Source organism: Ciconia boyciana, chromosome 13, assembly GCF_034638445.1.
Source record: "Ciconia boyciana chromosome 13, ASM3463844v1, whole genome shotgun sequence".
Taxonomy (NCBI): Eukaryota; Metazoa; Chordata; class Aves; order Ciconiiformes; family Ciconiidae; genus Ciconia; species Ciconia boyciana.
The window spans coordinates 6,936,548-6,958,391 of NC_132946.1; the positions used below are offsets into that span (position 1 = coordinate 6,936,548).

A 21,844-nucleotide genomic window follows, 5' to 3' on the forward strand; every position below is an offset into this window, starting at 1 on the left:
GCACAAGGCTCTGAACTGAGAAAAATCCACACAGTTGTTTTGCGTGGAGCCTAGCAGATGCACAAAGGAGAAACCAGATCTCTGTGCAGTAGATACAAGTAGTGTCTTCTTAATCAAAGCCTTGCAAGTACTGGCTATATGCTTAAAATATCTGTTGAACAAATATTTTTCTAAGAAGCAGAGGAGGGCTGGTCGGTAAGGTTACCTGGAAAATCCCAGCCAGTTACATGACTGGAAATGACAGGACAGCCACTACCTTACTCATCAAATACACAACATAAGAAAGTTATTCTAGTTCTGAGCTTCTGGGAGAGGATGCTCCTCAAGAGTGGATCATATCTTCGCTTGGAGAGCAACATTAGATACAAATGTTGATCATTGTCTAATCCCTGCCCTTTTCCCATTCCCTACTGCACACGGGATAAATTATTCCCAGATACCTGCTCTTTCTGTGCCTGATGGATGCTCTTCCAACGCTTTCCAGACTTATGGTTTTGAATCCTAGATGCCAAACCCTAGACTTTTTAGGTTCCCCTTTCTCTGAGGGACCTCACGGTTCCTTGGGAGTCTTCGGCCCTTTCTATGTACAGGCTCTGCTATGCCTGCACTGATGTGGGACTTAATGGCTCTCCCCAGACAAGGGAGGACACTCCCCCCCCGCCCCCCTTTTTACAAGGGTAGCTCAGATACATAAGCACAACTTCTTTTCAGAGCACCATGTGTGAACAAGCAAGCATGCCAACATTGCAAAGATGCTTCTAAAATGCTCTTTCCTTAAGCAGCACAGAAGCTGGACAGATCTGGGCAAAGTGACAGAAAACCTGTCCATTTCCCCTTTCCTTACTTCTCCCAGGTCTCTGTGAGATTTGTCAGGACCCTGTCTTTTCCCGACATTCCCATCTCTTCTCCTTCTCTTCTGAGATGACTAGAGATGGAGCCTCATCACATCCCCTCACCAGTAAAGGCAACAGGACTCTCTTACAGCAGCTGGCTTCTTCCTTGGTCTGAAATGCTGAGTGAAGGAGCTGATAGGACTGCAATGGGAGGTGGGTTGAGCCAGTGTCCCACAAAGTGTTTGAGCTTCTTCTCCCCATCCTACAGCAGACAAAGGTTAACCCACAATGTGGTTAACCCTTGTCTGCTGTAGGATGGGGAGAAGACAACGACTCCTGTTCCCTGCATACTACCTGAGCCTTCCAGGTTAATAGTAAATAAATAGTGGATATGTCTTTGCTCCTAGCCTTGCTCGCAGGTGAATGCAGTTGGACTGGGGGTACATAAAGCCTCAAGGCTCAGCTCTGCCCTCGTTATACAGCCCTAATTTGTGGCTGGCAGGGCGTTTTACCCCAGTAAGGACTGCAGGGCTGGGCTGTCTGTGACTCCGAGGGATCGTGGTGCCATCTCGTGGCAAAAACAAAATAGAAATTATATTCTGCACAATGCTCATTACTCTGGCCAGTGCACAGAGGGGCTGCAGCTACAAGGCAGCCCTCATTTTACACGTCTTTACAGTTGCTGCAATCCTTGCACCTGATCATTGCCCCTCTGAGAGCAGGAGCCCCTGGCCCCAGCATCACGCAGCGCTAGGGACGGCAGGCTGGGCTATGGGACGTGCTGCCCAGCCAGCTGCATGCGGCATGAGCCACAGACACAGCGTGAGTTGGATTTGTTCAGATCTTACTTTAAAAATCAGGCCACCTGTCCTGCCCCGAGATGTTTGCCTTCAATTCAGGTCAGTGTGTTGCAAGGCACAAACACGTTTTGCAGCTAGAGGGAAGACCCTTGGCCACTGAGGAACGTGGAAATGGTATTTCCACCCCTGAGAGCCAATGTTTTCTGCTAGGTAAATCTGTAGCTCAGTCATAATCAATGTTCTGCCATCGTTTGGCTGAACAAATAAATGGGAGGCAGGCACTTTCTTTTGCAGAGATATATTCAGCTGTCTAATTCAGTGTGCTGGGGAGTGATCGCTTCCATCCATCTGCTAACACAGGCACAAGTAGGATGCACTTTTCAAAGGAATCAAAGAAACCTATTTTCCTTCGATGTTTGCACCTGGTAGCTCATGGCTCTTGTTGACGCACAGGTATCGTGCAGTCTGCTGGATTTCTGTACGCAGCCAGCACTGCCACAGGCTCTGCTCTGCCTGCCAGAGAGTGCCAGTGCAGAAGGTGATGTCCAAAAAGAGTAGGCTCTGAAGGCTGCAATGCCATGTAGGAAGGGATCCATCTCTCACCTTCAAAGCCAAGAGCCCCATGGCAAAGGGTCAGGTCTGAAGTTCCACGAGTGAATTCATACAGATTTGAATCCAGCCCAGTTTTGTCCCCCGGAGCACTAGATTGTTGCCATATCTGTCTTTTGAGTTCATATTACTTTTGGAGGGGGCTAGAGCAGGAACAGTCCTGGCCTCTCTGAAGCCAAAGGCAAACATCTTTTTTATTTCAGCAAGGCCAAGACTTCCTTCATTGAGTTGATATGTGGCTTTCTCCTCAGTTGCTTTATCTGTATCTCCCTGCCTTCCCTGAAGAAGACCCCATCCTGCTGCCACAACTCCTCAAGAGTGACATTGCCAGCAGGTGATGCGTGGGGAGAACAAGAGGTGAGAGGTTCAGGGTCCAAGGCACTAAGCAGAGGGACAGCATCAGTGAAGCTGTGGTGGGAACTTTTCATTCAGCCTCTGCAAGCAAGAGGCAAAGACAAAAAAAGTGAAAAACCAAGGCTATCCCCAGGACTGAGTAGTAGCCCATAGCTGAGCACAAAGGGAAAGCTCTTTGCCTTGGAGGAACCACTCTGCAGATATGGGGGGGTCTCCTGTTGACCTGTTTTTTAAGTAGGATCAGGGTGTGCAGAACCTGTAAGATACAAGTAAAACTTACAATATTCATTGTCATTCTGGGCTCAGGATCAACCTTTCATGGCATTTGCATTTCTGTGTAATGCAAAGTTGGGTGGCAGGCATATGAAATATAATGAAGACATGGGATTAAAACTTTATTGGGTTCCCATGAAGGGGGAAACAAACAATATGATAAAGCACATGATAAGATAATGCATATGGAGAAGTGGCAATTCACAGGCAGATAAGTGGATAAAAAATTGCCTGAGCTATGCATCAACTGGAATAAGATTGCAGAATATGATGGCAGATAAGAGTGCTACAGACAGGGACAACAGCCAGACAAAGCTACAGAGGAAAGGAAAACAACCAAAACCAGGTCTCGTCTAATCCCTGATCCCAATTCTCCCTCTGTGTGTGCGTGCAATACAAGCACTATGAAATTAGATACCATTTGCAAGGAAATTGCATGGCTGGTTCCAATGGCCAGACCATCCCAAATACCAGATTGACTGCTGATGTTGGCTCTTAACATTACCCAGGAGGTCTGAAGAGAGTAACAGTCTTTGCTCCTATTTAACAAGGTCAGGAAAGACAGAGATCCATAAACCTAGAAATAGGTCTAGTTTATTTTTCTGTATCATTAGCCTTTTATGATTGGTTGCTGATACAAATCTTATGTGGTCTTATGATTTAGACTGCAAACTTAGAAATGTAGATCTTGTTTCATTCAGACTGTGAAGCAGTGTTGAACTTGGTGGTAGCAGCACTTGCTTATCTAAACAGGTTTGCAGACTCTGGGGCATCTTCCAGGACACTGTTCCAAGGCAGAAATAACTGTCCTCAAATCACATGAATCGATCTGGTTTTTCACTCTCGGTGTTTGACTTGGCTACCCAGGCTGGTAGGATTTTGCTAGAAGCTATGGGTAATTAGAGAGCTTGGAAAAGTTCAGGAGGTACTTATGGATGGTTCAAGTGTGTGATCCACAGTGTATTTCTGTGGCTTCTGGCAAATGGCAGTGAGTCTTTCTCAGGATTTTGCGCAGATTTCTGTGGCATTATGAACCTCACTGCTTTGCCATGGGAGCCTGGATGTCACACCTCCTACTCATGGGCTGCATCCTCTTCACCAGACCAACTCCGTGGCCCCTCCATCAGCTCCATGCACAAGTCTATCTTGAGAAGAAGTGTTTGCTTGTCAACCACAATCATGGTTTCTAGTCGATCATATGCACCTTCTCACAGCACAGGAGCAAAGAGGGGCTCAGCAACCTATGGGGCAGATGTAGCAGTGGAGAGCAGTGGAGTGGGAGTGGATGGAGACAGTGGGAAGGGGATGTGAAAGAGGGTGATGTGGCAGGATGGGGGGTGGCGAGTCCTAGCATAGCTAAGTTTGGTCTAAGCAGCTTCCCCAATTGTTGGGCTGCTCTTCAGCAAGGCTGTGGTTATTCACGCAGGACTGCACAGGTTGCCTGAGGCTGAGGCCTTAATGTGAAAGTCGTTTGGGGGACGGTAAGGTCCAAGTCAGACTCTGAAACTCCTGGCTGGGGTTGAAAAGTAAATGTCTGCAGCAACCCTACAAAGAAGACAAACAGTTCCATCTTGGCGAGGCTTTCTCCAATGCAGTTCCTTCGCCCTGCAGATGAAAGCACTGTGTTTACTTGATGGAAGGATCAAACTAGAATATTTGCCATGGACACGTTGGCATCTGAGATGTTGCAATGGAAGCAGGAGTGAAACCTTGAAACGCTCCAGAGCATTTCGGAGCAGCAGAGCCCATGTTGCTAACTGGTACAGTGTGCCTGCCTGGTCTTTTATCCCAAAGCTACCTGCAGCAGCAAGTCACAGCCATGTTACAGAGTTATTATGCATTCATGATGTACCCTCTCCTCTCCTTAGTTCTTCCAACGCTCTCAGCATCTTTAACCCTTTCTCTTTGAAAAGCAGCCTGATAGAAAAATGCCACCTCCTCCCAAAGTGGAATGGTTTGAAACTCACTTTTCCTGTGGAATTTATCCTAACATCCCACTTTTACAAAAGATTGTGTTTCTTCTTTCCTACCCACTCTTTGTGTTAGATTCCCATCCCTTGCATGATGGTCCCTGTGTGGGTGAAGCACTTGGTGGACAGTGAGAACTGGCTTCCTAACGTCAGAAGTCACTGCTGAGGGGCTGTGGTTGGAGCACATTCTGGAATCCCTTCAAGCCATCCTTTCAGAGGAACAGCTGGAAAGTGTAAGGTTGCACGGGAGGATTTGTAGGATTCTGCAGGAAATCTCCCTTTATAGTACTTACAGGCTCCTGCAGTGCTGGGATTTGTTAAACTCCCACCAAGACCGCTCCATCCAGCTGTGCCCTCTCATAATGCACGCTGCTGCAGCCATGGAGGGCATGGGCTGGGGGCAGGCGCTTCTGGAAATGAGCAACCTTTGGAAGCATTTACGGCTGTTGGGAAGGCAATGTGTAAATGATATTTCTTCTTTTAGGATGGCTCAGGGGAGAGTTTCTGATATCTAACAACTGTTCCTACCATTAGCTCAGTTTAAGTCCCAAGGGCGTTGGGTTTATGAGCCTCCAGGGAAAGAATGTTAATCATATTTTGCAGGTGAAATTGAGATTAAAAAAATAAAAGAAAAAGTTTGTGACTTGACCAAAATGACAGACAGAGGTAGTGTCAGGATGCCAAGTGCTCTATCATCTCCCCTAACCACGGGGCTGTGCTTCTTCCTCTAAAATAACAGGTCTTGCTGGGAATCCTTGGGAGCTCTTAAAAGTGCCGCTGGAAGAATCACCATCCAAAGTGATTTTTGGGAACAATCCAGGGCCTTGGATTTAAGATTTCACAGTGTGAGTAATACAGTTTGGTGTACTCTGTCCTGTATTGGGTCTCTGCTGGCTGTAAGACCCAGCCAAGGTGCAAGGCTTATTGGGACTCTCTTCCTTGGCTCTGGTGGGCAATAGATGAGGTCTTGCCGAGACCCATTGACACGTGGGATTTGCCTCAAGACAGGACTCGAGGGTCCCTGGATTGTACCCTCACTTCAGGAGAGCTCACAAAACCCCGTGCATAGCTATGCTGGCAGCCTCACCAGTCCTGTCTGGTTATCCACCTACTCCTGACAGCTTTGAGGCATTTTTCCACCTTCTTTTGGATGCAATATATCTCTTTGTCTTCTCTCCTGTTGAACCTTTGGGAATCAACCCCTTCAGAGGTGGGAGAGGTGTGCTCTGAGAGCAGCCGTTTACCTGGATGCAGAATAATTGACTCCATTCAGTTGCCCGCTTGCTTATTGACTGAGTTAAAGGCAGTACTTAGCCATGAAGACCCCATTAGTGTATATTGTAATAAAACGGTCCTGCCATAGCCTCAGCTCTGCAGATCAGCCCTTTAGTTACCTGTGGAGAAGGGCAGGAAAGCCTCTCTCTTTACAAAATTCCCTTCAGCATCAAGGAAGTGGTTGGGGTTGAACTGATGTGGTGTCTCCCATTGTGTCTTATCCAGCAGCACTGAGGTGAGCGACGGGATTACAATTATACCCTGGAAGGCATGAAGGCACAAAAGATAGCAAAAGTGCTCTGTTTTGGTTCATTTTGTGATGCAGACTTTGGTGTCCTAGAAGATTTGCTCCACCTGGGGTAGGTGGAGACCCTGAGTGTTTTATCCCATCAGCCAGTAGAGAGAGAGGTCAGTGAGATTTTCCCAGCAGTGCCGAGGACTGAAGCCAAACCCCACATGGTGCTGTGAAAACCTCAAGCAGAGGGTCAGATCCTGTAAATTCCCTGGCAGATACTTCACTGTGCAGATGGCATCAAGGAGGTAAACCAGGGACATTTGTGCAGTGAGGAAGTCCTGAACATGAGAGGGACTGAATTGAGTCCTACAATACCAGTCTCTCTGGACTCAACATAGTCGCTGGAGAGGAAGAAACTCTTCTGGGGGTGATTTTGGACTCTTACTTTGGGCTTCAGTCCTATAATTCCCTCTAAAGAAACCAGTCTTGAATGGCACTGGCAAAAAATGAGGTTGTGTTCCTGGGCTGGAGCAATTACCTACCTTGGGAAGGAAGTAGCCCCTGAAGTGGGTGTCAACAGCAGTGCAGCGGGGAACGTGGGGCAGGAGGGTGATGAACCTCTGCACTTCATGTAGTACCGCATTTGTAAATGGCATGTTCTTCCGATCCTCATATGTGGCCCAGCTTCCAGCTTTGACAGTTCTCCCAATCTCCTCCTGCACCTTTTCTGGAAGGAACAAACACAGTTGGATTCCAGCAAGGAAGCCAGTTCCCAATTCGGTTTTGGGAAAAGCATATTTTTCCAGAGTCTGGAGGGAGAGGATTCTTAAAACGCCAGCCTGGGTTTCCCCACTCTATTTCTAGTTCAGGCACGTGGATAGGCTGTTTCCCCAGCATCATACTTCGATCTCCACTCATCCTCTCTCCCAGCAAGGCACAAGGACTATTTGGTTGTGACTTTGATCAGCATCTAACTGCATCAGGAGTTCACAATAATAAACAGATGGGATTCAGCTCTTAAGGCAAAAGAGCTCCTGTGGATCTGAGGCCAGGCCTCTCCCCTCCCCATATCTGCCATGCCAGGGATGGAGCGTAGGTGAAAGGAGCTCACTTTGAATCTCTGGGTATTTCATCATCAGCAGGATGGCCCACTGGAGCGTTGTGGCTATGGTCTCTGTTCCCGCCATGACCAGGTCAAGTATGGATGCTATTAAGTTGTCATCGTGGAAGAGGCTGTCTTTCTTGTTTTTCTCCTTGAAAACACAAGTGGTAAGAAAGGTCTTAAAATTGTCAGTCTCAGTATTCAGCAAGCTTGGGAAATACTGCATAGCCTACGATACTGTTGACTATGATCTTCTGTTTGTGAACTGGATGATAAAATAGACCTACTAGGTGATAAAATAGACCTGATCTTGAATGCACAGCATTCACCAAAGATGGGAGCACCAAAGATGGAAGGTTTGGAGTGGAGTTTTGGTTCAGCATCCATCTCCACCCAGAAGCAGGCTGAAGCCCAGGGCCAGATGCCGTTCACAGACTCAGCCTCACAGGTTTGGAAAGAATTGTAGAATCATAGAACCATTTAGGCTGGAAAGGACCTTTAAGATCATCGAGTCCGACCGTTAACCTAGCACTGCCAAGTCCACCACTAAACCATGTCCCTAAGCACCATGTCTACACGCCTTTTAAATACCTCCAGGGATGGTGACTCAACCACTTCCCTGGGCAGCCTGTTCCAATGCTTGACAACCCTTTCAGTGAAGAAATTTTTCCTAATATCCAATCTAAACCTCCCCTGGCGCAACTTGAGGCCATTTCCTCTTGTCCTGTTGCTTGTTACGTGGGAGAAGAGACCGACCCCCACCTCGCTACAGCCTCCTTTCAGGGAGTTGTAGAGAGTGATAAGTTCTCCCCTCAGCCTCCTTTTCTCCAGGCTAAACAACCCCAGTTCCCTCAGCCGCTCCTCATCAGACTTGTGCTCCAGACCCTTCACCAGCTTCGTTGCCCTTCTTTGGACAGCACAGGGGGACAGCCGAGTACAGGGGCACGATCACTTCCCTAGTCCTGCTGGCCACGCTATTCCTGATACAAGCCAGGATGCTACTGGCCTTCTTGGCCACCTGGGCACACTGGTGGCTCATATTCAGCTGACTGTTGACCAACACTCCCAGGTCCTTTTCCACTGGGCAGCTTTCCAGCCACTCTTCCCCAAGCCTGTGGCGTTGCATAGGGTTGTTGTGACCCAAGTGCAGGACCCAGCACTGAGCCTTGTTGAACCTCACACAGCTGGCCTCAGCCCATTGACCCAGCCTGTCCAGATCCTTCTGTAGATCCTTCCTACCCTCAAGCAGATCAACACTCCCACACAACTTGGTGTTGTCTGCAAACTTACTGAGGGTGCACTCGATCCCCTTGTTCAGATCGTTGATAATTGGCCCCCGTTGATATTAAACAGAATTGGCCCCAATACTGAGCCCTGGGGGACACCACTTGTGACTGGCCACCAACTGGATTTAGCTCCATTCACCACCACTCTTCGGGCCCAGCCATCCAGCCAGTTTTTTACCCAGCGAAGTGTACGCCCGTCCAAGCCATGAGCAGCCAGTTTCTCCAGAAGAATGCTGTGGGAAACCGTGTCAAAGGCTTTACTGAAGTCAAGATAGACAACATCCACAGCCTTTCCCTCATCCACGAAGCGGGTCACCTGGTCATAGAAGGAGATCAGGTTAGTCAAGCAGGACCTGCCTTTCATAAACCCATGCTGACTGGTCCTGATCACCTGGTACGTGCCGCATGATGGCACTCAAGATGATCTGCTCCATAACCTTCCCCAGCACTGAGGTCAGGCTGACAGGCCTGTAGTTCCCCGGATCCTCCTTCCAACCCTTCTTGTAGATGGGTGTCACATTTGCTAATCTCCAGACAAGTGGGACCTCCCCGCTTAGCCAGGACTGCTGATAAAGGATTGAAAATGACTTGGTGAGCACTTCCACCAGCTCCCTCAGTACCCTTGGGTGGATCCCATCCGGCCCCATAGACTTGTGTGTGTCTAAGTGGTGTAGCAGGTCACTACCCATTTCCTCTTGGATTATGGTGGCTTCATTCTGCTCCCCATCCTTGCTTTCCAGCTCAGGGGGCTGGGTACCCGGAGAACAACTGGTCTTATTGTTAAAGGCTGAGGCAACGAAGGCATTAAGTACCTCAGCCTTTTCCTCATCCTTTGTCACTATGTTTCCCCCCACATCCAATAAAGGATGGAGATTCTCCTTAGCCCTCCTTTTGTTGCTAATGTATTTATAGAAACATTTTTTATTGTCTTTTATGGCAGTAGCCAGATTAAGTTCTAGCTGGGCTTTGGCCCTTCTAATTTTCTCCCTGCATAACCTCACAACATCCTTGTAGCCCTCCTGAGTTGCCTGCGCCTTCTTCCAAAGGTCATAAACTCTCCTTTTTTTCCCAAGTTCCAGCCAAAGCTCTCTGTTCAGACAGGCCGGTCTTCTTCCCTGCCGGCTCGTTTCTCAGCACATGGGGACGGCCTGCTCCTGCGCCTTTAAGATTTCCTTCTTGAAGAATGTCCATCCTTCCTGGACTCCTTTGCCCTTCAGGACTGCTTCCCAAGGGACTCTGTCAACCAGGCTCCTAAGCAGGCCAAAGTCTTCCCTCCGGAAGTCCAAGGGAGCAGTTCTGCTGACTCCCCTCCTTACTTCTCCGAGAATCAAAAACTCCATCATTTCGTGATGGCTGTGCCCAAGGCAGCCTCCAACCGTCACATCACCCACAAGCCCTTCTCTGTTCACAAACAAGAGGTCCAGCGGGCACCTTCCCTAGTTGGCTTGCTCACCAGCTGTGTCAGGAAGGTCTTCTACACACACTCCAGGAACGTCCTGGACTGTTTCCTCTCCGCGGTATTGTATTTCCAGCAGACACCTGGTAAGTAGAAGTCCCCCACGAGAACAAGGTCTAGTGATTGTGAGACTTCTTCCAGCTGCTTGTAGAATATTTTGTCTGCCTCTTCATCCTGGTTGGGTGGTCTATAACAGAATCGCACCGTGATATCTGCCTTGTTGGCCTTCCCCCTGATTCTTACCCATAAACACTCAATGCTGTCGTTACCACCGTCAAGTTCTAGACAGTCAAAACACTCCCTAACATACAGGGCTACCCCACAGCCTCTCCGTCTTTGCCTGGTCTCTCCCCTGTACAGAAGGAGATTCAGCTAATCCTAGCTCTGAGGGACTCCTCCTGCCCAAGGGCAGATTCAAATCCCCAACAATGTTCAAAATGACCTTTCAGGCCATTTCTGCTGGGCTTTAGGACTGTACTGACCCTTCCTCCACATAGCTGGGTAGAATACTTAGTGCCTAAGGTTAGCGCAGATCCAGTTGGAAAGAAGAAAAAACTCAGAGCCCAAATATTTTGTGTTGAATGAAATCAACTGATGTGTGAAACTGCAGAGTCTCTACTAAAGTAAGATGCAGGGCAGGGCTAGGACTTGTACTGATGATTTATCATTCAAGTACTTTAAGTGTATCATTCATCTTGGAGCAACAGTATCGATGATTAATTGATTTGTTGTCGTAAAAAGAAAGGCAGAGTCAGCTTTCATGTGAATTCATGCATTTCCTACTAGGAAAAAGCTCACATTATTAGCAGTGCTATTTCAGGAGTGGACTGAGACAGTGGCTTTCATATCTTAATTTTGAGAAAAATCCCTGCAGTAAATTACACCAACTGTAAGAGACTGGGATCTGATTTCAATACCACTAGAATAACAGCATGGATTTCAATAGGTTTACATGACATGACTGAAAGCAAGACTCAGCAACTGTTTTAGCTAGAAAATCCAAAGGAGACATTGTGAAGTCAACAGAGCTAAGCAGTCAAATACCTCTTGTTGCTTGAATATCAGTGCATCAATGTAGCTCCTCACACTGTTCTCATTGATATCCTCCCTGCTTGCCTTCATGTATTGCCTTAAAATGACGCGCACATCTTCTATTTTCCCAAGCATAATCTTGTGGGTTTTGAAAAGAAATCCAAGGAACGGGTAGAAATTGAAATACTAATGAGGAATTAAAAAAGAGAAGCATTAAGTCTGCAGGAATATCATCATGCTGAAACAGCTTCTTCCTAAGGCATGACATATCAGTTGAGTTTTGTCTTGTAGTATTAGTATCTTAGCATCCCAGGGACTTCCCGGGCAGATTTTCATAAGGGAGGGCTTTGCAACCTTTGAGCCTTTATTTAGTACTACCTGATTTTAAGCATTTATGCTGTTCTGTGGGAATAGATCCTCCACCAGTAACAGCCTGGTCATCCTCTCAGCACAGCTCGGGCTCCAGTGTGCCAGGCCAGCAGTCAGTTTAGATCTGTATGAGACTGGTTGGTTTTTTCCAACATCAGTTATGAAGGATGGGGTATGATAGTTTGAAGATAAGCGGAGTTTTCCTGGTACTCTCCAAGGAAGCACTTTTAATGCAGTCTGTGAAATCTCACTCACTTGGACATCAACACTGAATGTGCCTTTTTAGAAAGTGCAGCAAAGGCAAAGAAAGCTTAGATGGTGCAATTATGTTGAAGAAGCCAAAAAAAAAAATCTGTGGAGCTAAAATAACCATAGTTCAGTTCTCATTTTAGCTCCACACAGACGTGCAGGATGGTTCAAAAGGAGAGTAGCAAAGGGGAATCTGTCTGCACACTTGAAGTGACCAAGGTGGTACGACAGGAGAACTGTCACATTTTAGGTGTAATGGCTGGTTCTGAATATTTGAAAACTGCTGAACTAAATTCTATGGTTTGTGTGGCTCACAAATGTAATATGCCAGTGTAAAAAAAAGTTAATCTGTGGGACAGGTTACTTACACTCAAATACGGAGATCCCAGAAGAATCATAACTTCATCTATGAGTCTTAAGAGAGTGACAAATGTTGGGTCCTTATAGTCAAACCTGTCCCCAAACAGCATGATGAAGGTGATGTTGATTGGAGCACAGTTGAAGGATGTCAGGCTAAAAGGTTCCCCTGCAATGGGAGGAGGATGGAGATGTTAGCGAGAAGTTGCAGCAGCAGTGACGCATATGAGGTGTACAGCACCGTGATGGTCTCCAGCTCACCTTTGAAGGATTTGATCATCTCAATAAGGAAGTGAAGCTCCTCGAAAATTCTCCCTTCTATCATTTTTTTCCCCATGCCAAGGTTGCGCATGCTGGATACAGTGAACCTCCGAGTTGTTCTCCACAGCTCCCCGATAGAGAAGAACAGACCTGGGGAGGCCATGAGACATCACCGCTGGGCTCATGCATGGAGGAGCCCCACCGCACAAAACAAAATAGGGGACTGGATGAAGAGGGATCTCCACAAGTGTTTCTGCTGCCCAGTTTCCCACGGATTTGGGGACTAAGGGTCTCCCATTTCTGTGCATCCCATCCCTGTATCCTCTCAGCTCCATTCTCCCAGTCTCACTGAGCCTGTAGTTTGGGAAAAACAAGCTCCCACCCAACCCAGTCTGCCCCAGCCTTCTCCTGAGTGCAAGATAAGCAGGTATGGCTTTCAGACCAGTACTGGTTGGCTGTAGAGCTGGGGAGAGATGTTGGTCTAAGTCAATCACGCAACCTTTCTGACCCTGTTTGGTTGCAATTCTAGGGCCTCAAGCAACAACCTTGTATCTTTGAAGCTTCTCCCTTTGTCCTATTCCAGTCATAAAGATATTTTATCTGTGTGAAATGGGATAATTCAGTCTCCTCAACCCTGGCCAGTGCTGAACTGTTTTATGGAGATTCCCAGCAACACTGTATTTCCAGCAGTGGCAAAAATACTATCGTTTTGCAGAGGTCACTGAGCTCGTGCCTTGATGATCACTAACACCACCAAGCAGGGATGGGTATTTCATCCCATCAGAGTGTTGGAAATAGCGAAAGAAAAAATTGTGCCAATAATCCAAAGACTACCTCAGATTGTCTCAATTGAAAAACTGGATTCCAGCACTTCACATCTTCATCTTGGCTGCAAGGTTTTTCAATGTGTTTGCTTTTTCTAGAATAAACACTATTTTAGAGCCATGTAGTTTTAATTCAGAAAACAAAACTTCTTTCTCTAAAAATGTCAAAGCAAATTTCTAAACTCTATTTTTAATTTTTCTTTAATTTAGGCACTTTCATGTGGATAATTCATTTTCTGCAAACAGTTTCGGAGTCAACAAATTGGCATTTTCTGAAGAAAAAAATGTTTCATTGGAAAATTTGTGACCATTGTTACTTAACAGCCCCTGTGAATTTACAGCTTTGGGTCACCTCTAAGTGGCTCAGACTTGGGCTGAGAAGGTAAGTGTGAAAGGACTTATAGTGCAATACTGACAGTCTCCCACAGGGATATTTTACATGTAAATTAGCTCTGAAAAATGCTTTTCTCCCCATCGATTCCTTTTCCTTATGTAGCGATAAATTCATCTATTGATATTATGGCTGGATAATTTAATTTCTAATTGTAATCCCAACTTCAGCCTGTGACCAGCATATAAAGCTGCCTTTTGGATGCTCAAAGCTAAAGCCTCAGCTGGAGCAGAGGGTAGAAAAACAAGGCAAAAAGTCCTCTGAAATACTCAGTTGCCCTGGGAAAACCATGAGGTTGTTTGTGGGGGCAAATTTCCAGCCTCAGCCTATTGCTTCTGCCTGAACCTGTTTCACGTAGTCCACCTAAGAGCTTTTGTGGGGAGGCAAGGCATGGGGGACTGAAGATGTCCAAAATTGTGGCACCTGGCAGTGGGAGAAAGGGAAAATCCCTACAGCTCCGAACAGCCAAACCAGTTAGTCCAAAGTCCCCTGAAACCATGGGGAAGGTTTGTAAATGTGGTGGTGGTGGAGAGCTGCTCTCATTTATGTCTTACAGAAGCTAACCCCAGAATTACCACGGTGCCTTTAAAAATCCCACTCCTCACCCTCGAACGTTTAGGATATGGATCGGCCGCAAGTGCATTAGCAAAAATGATGGTAGTGAAAAGCCAGGAGGCATTGCGTGAAAGTGAGGAAAGCCAAATATTTTCTGTTGGCTTGGCTTCAGAAGGGTCCAAGGGGGATGTTTAAAAGCCAGGCTCTGGGGAAGCACAGTTAGGCTGGCACTAAGCAACGGTGTCGTCCCTCCCGCCCGCCCCCGCTCATTTCTCTAGTACCGTTTCCATTCTGAATTTGGTCAAATATTGGGATGGATGGTCTGTCTACAAACTCCTCTGTGTAGTTCACAAGCGCCTCCCGCACAACTTCGTACCCGGTCAGGACCACAACTTTCTGGAACCCAAAGTGGAGGGTGAAGATGGGGCCGTATTTTTCCGCAAGCTGAAAAAGAGGCGAGCTGTGATGGTCAGGAAGAGAGGGAGTGTGCACGGGGCAAGCACCCGTTGCTTTCTGAAAGGACATATGACGTCCTGGTGCCCTGCTGGGAACGGCTGCGGAGCCGCTACCTGCAGAACAGTACCTGTGAGCCAGAGCTCATCACGGTCAAACACGAGGCATTTGGTACAGATGCCTGGCTGGCATCCGTACGGATTTCAGGCTTCTTGCCATGAAAGAACCCCCACCCCCATCAGTGCATTACTAATCTGGTTTTGCTGTTAAGGAGAAAGTAAAAGAAAAACAAAAAAAACCCACCTAGAGTTAAAGACCGAACCTCAAATGGCAACACAAGTTGGCAAACCAGAGAAAGACGAAAACAGAGAAGACATTTCAGTGCAAATAGTGATTTCTGTCACACAGGAGAGCTTTGGTACGATGCTCCTCTCATACCAAAGCACTCCTGCATCCCTGCTACTAGATCAGAGGAGCTGTTTTTCCCACGCCAGGCATTTAGTTTTCCCTGGATGACCACAAATTGCAAATCCATGCCCCTCTGCTCGGACCTGGCTTTGGTACCTAGAGCTCAGCCAGGCACAGCAGGGAAACCCCCGGCAGGAGCAGAAGGCTGCCCGAACCGCTGGCTGTCCCCATGCTTGTACATAAAATGATGCTCGTTTTGCACTGAGAAGGCTCTTGGAGGTATCTTTGCCAGGACACAGAGAGACTCTTTCACTGCCATGTGCCCCAAGATAAATTCTCTGCAGCTCCCCACCAAAGCTGTGCCTTGTCAGCAGCTTACAAAGGCAACACAGTGCCTCAGGGGGCTGAAAATCCCTCCAGGAGCATGCGGTCCTGCTGGCATGTCCTATGTGTGTCCCTGGAGCTGCTGTGCTGTGTGCAGATCCCCGCTCCTCTTTGCCAAGGAAAGGGGTCTGCGTAGAGCGAGGCAGGCTGATGGGGGAATCCACGCTCCGTAAGGACCGTCGTGTGCGTGCCTGCTGCTACATGCCTGCATTTTACAAGGGTGAGACTGTCATGCCCCCCCAACTCCTGCCCGTGTATCTCCTCAGTGCTGCACTGGGGACCGGGGGAGGCTGACGACTCCTGCCTACCTCCACCCCGCTGCTGCAGCTGCATCTTGCTCTTCAGCAGCTTGAAAACAGCACTCAGCGACAGCTGAGAAGAGTGTGGGCTGGGCTGGAGCAAGGTGATGGGAAGCCACAGTCCAAATCTGCTGCCTAAGCAAACACACGGTGTATGTGTGGAGCCTCAGCCGTGCCGGGTCCACCGGCAGCTTTTGCAGAGGAGAGGGGGGCATCCCTCCGTGCCCTGCAAACACTCCCATCAGGGCACCCAGCCAACAAATGCTGGTGCCTGCCGCTCAATGCAATCACCATTTTTTTGCTCTCTGTGTGGTGAGATGGAGGGATAACCCCTCTGGAGTAATCCCAAAGTAAAGGCAAACACAGGCAATACCAAATACAGCCTAGCAGGTGATGAAAGCATGCGGAGGTAGTTCCAAACCGCCATTCAGAGACTGCAGCAACGCCTGCCCAGCCCTGCTGGGTAAACCGACCCCAACCCTGACACTGCCCATAACACCACCAGGTGCTGGGAGCCTCACCCCATGGCACTGCTAACCCACCCCTCGGCTGCTCCCAGAGACCCGGTGTTACGGGTGCCGTGTCGACGCCTGGTCGCGAACTGCCGCTGTCTGTTTGCTCACTCTCTCCCTGACCCTAGCGCAGGTCGGTCCCCAAAGGGTGCTGCCTGCTAAAGCGAGGAGGGAGCACTCAGCAGCCTGACATAAACGCCCGGGGCTGTGCCAGCCTCGTCTTGCACCGAAGAACAGTTTACTACCATAAGTGGGGTAAGTTGTCTTAATTACAGGTTAATAGAATAGTTTACAGGCTATTCATCCTGGTTCCTTAGCGCAACTTTTCCACCCCTCTCTTGTACTGCCGTCTAGATTTTAACGCGTATCCAATTCATCAAGAGGGAAGCGGATTTTGCAACGCGCATCTGGATTTGGCCACTCCAAAGCAGTTTTGGGGTCACTCCATCGTGGAATTCCCCTTGCCAGTTCTCCAGGGCGGAGGGGAGGGAAGCGATTTCTTTCCATGTTAGTTATGTCCTAATGCTTTAAAAGACTTCTGGGTGTCCAAGCTGTCTGTCAAATTAATATTTCAAATCCCACAAGCATTATATACTTCATGTACATCATCACAATTACATGAAGAAATCCCATATTACCCAGAGGTCTTTTTTTAATGGTTGATCGCTCATAAATGACATTGCATCAACACAGACATTGGCTAGAAGAAGCCCAGAAAAATATTATAAAGCAATTTTCATACCTTTACAGTTTAGTTTGAATTTAAAAAGACAAAAAGTTCTCACTGATATATCCCAGGCAGCTTTAAAATGCATGAGGGTCTGGGTTTGGGGGGTTTTGTCCTACCTTCATTAGTGATTTATCTTGCCTTCTAAGATCCACCAAGTGCAGGTTACCAATGATCGGAAGAGGAGTTGGACCAGGAGGAAATTTAAAAGCTGAATTTTTATAGCCAGTTGAAAAATAGAGTACAGCTAATAATAATGCTGCACACAGCAGACAAATTAATGCAGGATCAGAAATAAATGAAATTAAAAAAGACATTTTTTAGTAATAATCTGTTTTTTGGGGCGTTAGAAGCAATAAAAATGCAGTGGCACTGTTCAGTTTCTGCCAGCTGGCTTTCTGTTTGCTCTCTGCGATTGCTACAAGCACTCGATTCTTATTAAGGTTTGTAGAGTACCTAAATAAATACTGCATACTCCACCCTCTTTAAACACCTCAGAGAATGTGGTCTAAGCAGTTTGCAAAGCCTGTCCAGAAGTAAAGAGAGTTTCAAATTACAAACCCATGCATGTGTGTGCAAGAACATATACATGGGAAAAGGTGCTTGGCATTCCTCTATAACCTCCTCCTCCCCGTGGGACCTCAAGGTCCTTTATTAGCAGAACTATGACCCTCCAAACACTCCTCTGACACAGGGAAATAAAAAGGTTTGTCTGAATCCTGTTAGAAACCTCCAAATTCAGATTTGGATAGGGTTTGAGATCTCCGCGTTACTAGAGAGACAAATAGTATCGTTATGGGAGACTTTAGCTTTCTTGATGTCAAGTGGACATCAAAGGTGGTTAATAATGGTAAAGCCCATGTATCCCTGGGGGCCGTAGCCCATAAACTTCTTCATAAAGTTGGCTCTGAACTGCCCAGAAGGGATGTGATTTCAGACTTTGTGTCTGAAGTAGAGGACATGTAATAGCTAGCCATGGAAAATTAGCTTGGATCAAGTGATCATGAGTGGATTCATGAGTGGAATGGAAAGACAAAATTAGATTTGAAACTTCTGGGAGGATTCTTCATTTTTGCAAAAGCAGCTTTTAAGAGACAGAGAGAAGAAGTTAATGAAATTAATGAAGCCAGCTGACCTGGCAGGCTTCAGAAGGGGAACAAGATGGGAAAATGGAATTACTTTAAGTCAAAGATATGAAACACCTGGAGCTTGCATCCCTCATAAAGGTTTAAATTTTGTACAGAAGGAATTGAGATCTACCTGGTTGAATAGTGGCTTTCAGGAGGATATTGGGAATAAACAGCCAGTGGAGTAAGACTGTTCAGGGAAGAAAGAGCTGTCTTACATGATCAGGAAGCACAAGGCTAAAGGTACATTTATCCAAAGGTTAGATCATATAAAGGCTACTATTCAGCAAATATGGCTCCTCAGCCTTGCAAATGCAAAGAAGGTAGGGGAGGAAGCGGACCTAATGTGACGGAGGGCATAGCTATGGTGAGCTCGGTCCCAAAGCACACAGCTGCTTGGCTGCACGCTGGAGCTGCCTGCGTGGTGTGGAGATGTTACAGTGCGACAGCTGCCCAGAAGGAGAAGAAGCGAGTGTGTTGCAACATTTCTGGGATTATTTTTTTTTATTAGTTTCTGAGAAATGGGCTGGAGGCAACGGTTTCCTCCAGAGCATGCCTAGGATGACTCAAACCCGCCTGCTGAAGTGAGCAAAGAGGCAGAAGGGCTGTAAAGACAGGCAAGAAGGATGAGGGCTGGCACAGGGTGCAGAATGTGGGCATTGCGATGAGAACTTGTGATGGCACATGCTCTGCGCCCTGCGCAAAATGGTTGTTCCTGCAGGGTTTTGTTTGACTGGCAGCACCCTGCAGTGCAAAAGTTACGTGTTGCTGCTGCTCTCCTTTTATTTCATCCTTGCCCTGGGAGCTGCTGAAATCATAAAAAGGCCTTTCAGAAAGAGACTTAAATTATCTCTGAAAAGCCAGGGGGGAGTGTATTGGGTTTTTTTAAACCAGGCTCTGAGTGCAATGCATTAAAATGACAAAGGTAAGTCAAGCTCTTGCGATGACAAGAAATTCCTGTCTCAATAATGTGTCTGGTACGTGTTTCGCTCCGGAGCCGCGCTGCTACGTGCTCCCCTGCCTGAGCACACAGAGCCGAGCACAAAACACCTGCCAGGCGCTGACACTGCTCCGGGTGCATTCCTGGGGCAGCAGGGCCCCTCAGGGTGCTCGCAGCCAGGTTGTCCTCGGTCCCTCCTGCCCACGTGGCAATCCCCTGCCACAGCATGTGAACCCAGTGGTGCTGGTGAGGACGTGCAGCATGGGCATCACCTAAGCGCAGCCACTGCGCTGCCAGTTAGCCAGCCTGGGGAGAGCCAGCCAGTAAAGCGCCAGCCCTGCATCCTTTAAATTAACTTAAACCCCCCAAAATCTCTGTGCCTTCCCTGCCAGGCCTGTTCTTGACCAGTGGTGCATCCAGGACTGCAGCCTCGGATAACTCCTGCTGGCTTTTACTGTGACGAGTTCCTTTTAAGCAAGGGCAGGAGCCACAGGAATCGCTGTAAGAGGTCACATCAGAGAGCCATCCAGAGCCACGTCCTGTCTCGGACAGCAGCCAGACCCAGGCACCACGGGAACTTCGAGGGCGCTGTAAGATAATGTATTCACCAGCCAAGAAAATGTTTTTTCCTGCTCTTGTTTGGAGTCTGGTTTTTATGATTAAGTACATAGAGTTGCATTCCTTCTCCAGTGTTAAAAGGCTGTAGCAGGCATAAAAATCTATTTCCTTCTATTAGTTTAAATTTACTGCCACTTTAATTTTCCATTTTGCCTCTGTGATGAGAAAAGGTTGATGGAAGCAGATGAGTCACCTTCTCTGGGACATTGCATGGCCTTACTCTTCCTACTTCTCTTCTCCATCTCCACTTTAAGGCAAACAACCAAATCTCCCAAGCCAGTATGCATGTGAAGCCAGCATTCTCTATCATCATTTTTCTTTCCTCCTGTCCCAACTTCTCCTAAAGCCAGTATATCCTTCTGGAAATGTGATATCCAGAGCATAATACCACCTCCACTGCTTCTCTGTCTCCCTGGGACCAATGCAAGAAAAAGCCTTGCATGATGTCTTAAGCACTTCAGGAATCTGGGAGGATTCCCTAATTCAATTCCCTAATTCCCTAATCCCAAATAGTGAGTTTTGAAAATTGTTCCTCTAAGTCCTGTAAGTCAGCAAGGATACAACCCCAAGTGTAGACTTGCTAACAAAGCTCCAAGGTCCCAGGTTTCTTATATAATTAAAGGGCATCAACACATGGACTGCACATATAATTTTTATAGGAGATACTTTTGAAGGGGACAATTACTTAAGTATTAAAAAGACCTTTTCAGTTGTGATTTTGTGGAGTTAGAAATTCAATCATTTCCTTTGAGCTGTTTGTGGCTATGAGTATTGCTCTCTCTTTGTATTGTTAAACATGTTCTGGCTGCATGTTGCCCAGAGATCCCTGTGCTCACCTCTCTAATGTGGGTGTATGAAAGGTGGTGCAGCCCAACTTTAGCATTTTGACCCAAAATCACTTTCATCCTGCAACACCAGATAGATCAACAGCAACAGAGCAACACATTTATTTATCAGGCTTGCAGTAGTTAAACTGCAAATAGAGCAACAGCAAACAAACGTAAGCAAATGTAGCAGCAAAAGCTTTCTTGTTACCGAGCTTGTTAAGCAGACTCCTTGAGATGTATCCAGAAGCTGGAGCTGGCCCCACGGTACAATGCATGTACCAACGCAACACCAGTACAAGTTGCAGTACAACTATTAGAGTGCTGCCTTTAGTTGCATGAACTAAAGCTAGTGTGAAGAGTCAGTGTCTTGGCCAAACAAAGACCGCCCTACTTTGTCATCCCTTCATATTCTCTTCCTCCTTTCTTTCCTTCCATTTGCAGCACAGATCAGCTTTAGAAAACGGCAACTTTAGTTTTTTTGTAGATTTGCCATAACTGCCCCCTCAGTCACTGTAACTTTCTGTTTCTCCCTTTTTTTCTTTTCATCCTAACCTGCCTTTGCTGCATCCAACACAACACAAAAGCATCTTCAGCAACTCACTGCTCCCGAACTCACATGTGGTTTCCTGCCTGTTTCACAGCACATGAAGAAGCCTCCTCTCCTGTACCTGTGCCACCATTCAGCTTTCGCACACGTATCACGCTTCCCTCAGTGGGTATAGCCTTGCAGGTACAGCTAGTTTTTCCTACTCCTAATGGCTGCTACATGAAATAAATCATTAATTGTAGTAATCAAACAGCTGCTCGAGGACAGCCGCAGTCTCTAGGGTGTACCAGCTTTCTACAGAGACCCCCATACGACAAGTTAATGGTACAGGTGAGCGACTTGGTAACAAAGTCTAACCTGCTTCTCTGTCCAGACTCTATTACCAGTCTTACATCTATTTTCACAGTGACTACGTTCAAAATCCTATTAGCCTTGACAGTGATGTGGGATCTCTGCTGGCAGAACGTGAGCATTATCAGCTCTGAATTTGTAACTTCAGTTCCTACCTAAGCAGCCAAAGCACTTCTGCAAGCACCAAAATTTTGCTTGCAGTTCCTACTGTGATGGCCCTGTTCCTGCTGTGTCCTGAGCACACGTAACTTCCTTGGGAGCCCGTGGCAGTGGTATTTGCTCAGCAGTGCAGGCTGATCTATTACTCTGCCTGGAGACCTTGCTGTCTATCCCTGACACAAAGAATGTCTGGAGAGGAAGACAGCTTGAAATGCCAGGGGCTGTGTATCTGGCGTAGAGCTGAAGACAGACAGCAACATT

General features: G+C 47.2%; 1 protein-coding gene across 1 annotated transcript; it reads right to left on the bottom strand.

The window, feature by feature from the left end:
• Positions 1 to 4,283: 4,283 nt before the first annotated feature.
• On the bottom strand, positions 4,284 to 17,331 carry LOC140658845 (cytochrome P450 2W1-like). Its single transcript, XM_072877780.1, has 9 exons — positions 17,134 to 17,331; positions 14,513 to 14,675; positions 12,462 to 12,611; positions 12,212 to 12,369; positions 11,238 to 11,411; positions 7,461 to 7,602; positions 6,892 to 7,076; positions 6,234 to 6,375; positions 4,284 to 4,474 (listed from the first exon to the last, which is right to left on the bottom strand). The coding sequence occupies exons 1-9, from the start codon at positions 17,329 to 17,331 to the stop codon at positions 4,284 to 4,286; spliced, it is 1,503 nt and encodes a 500-aa protein (XP_072733881.1).
• Positions 17,332 to 21,844: the final 4,513 nt, after the last annotated feature.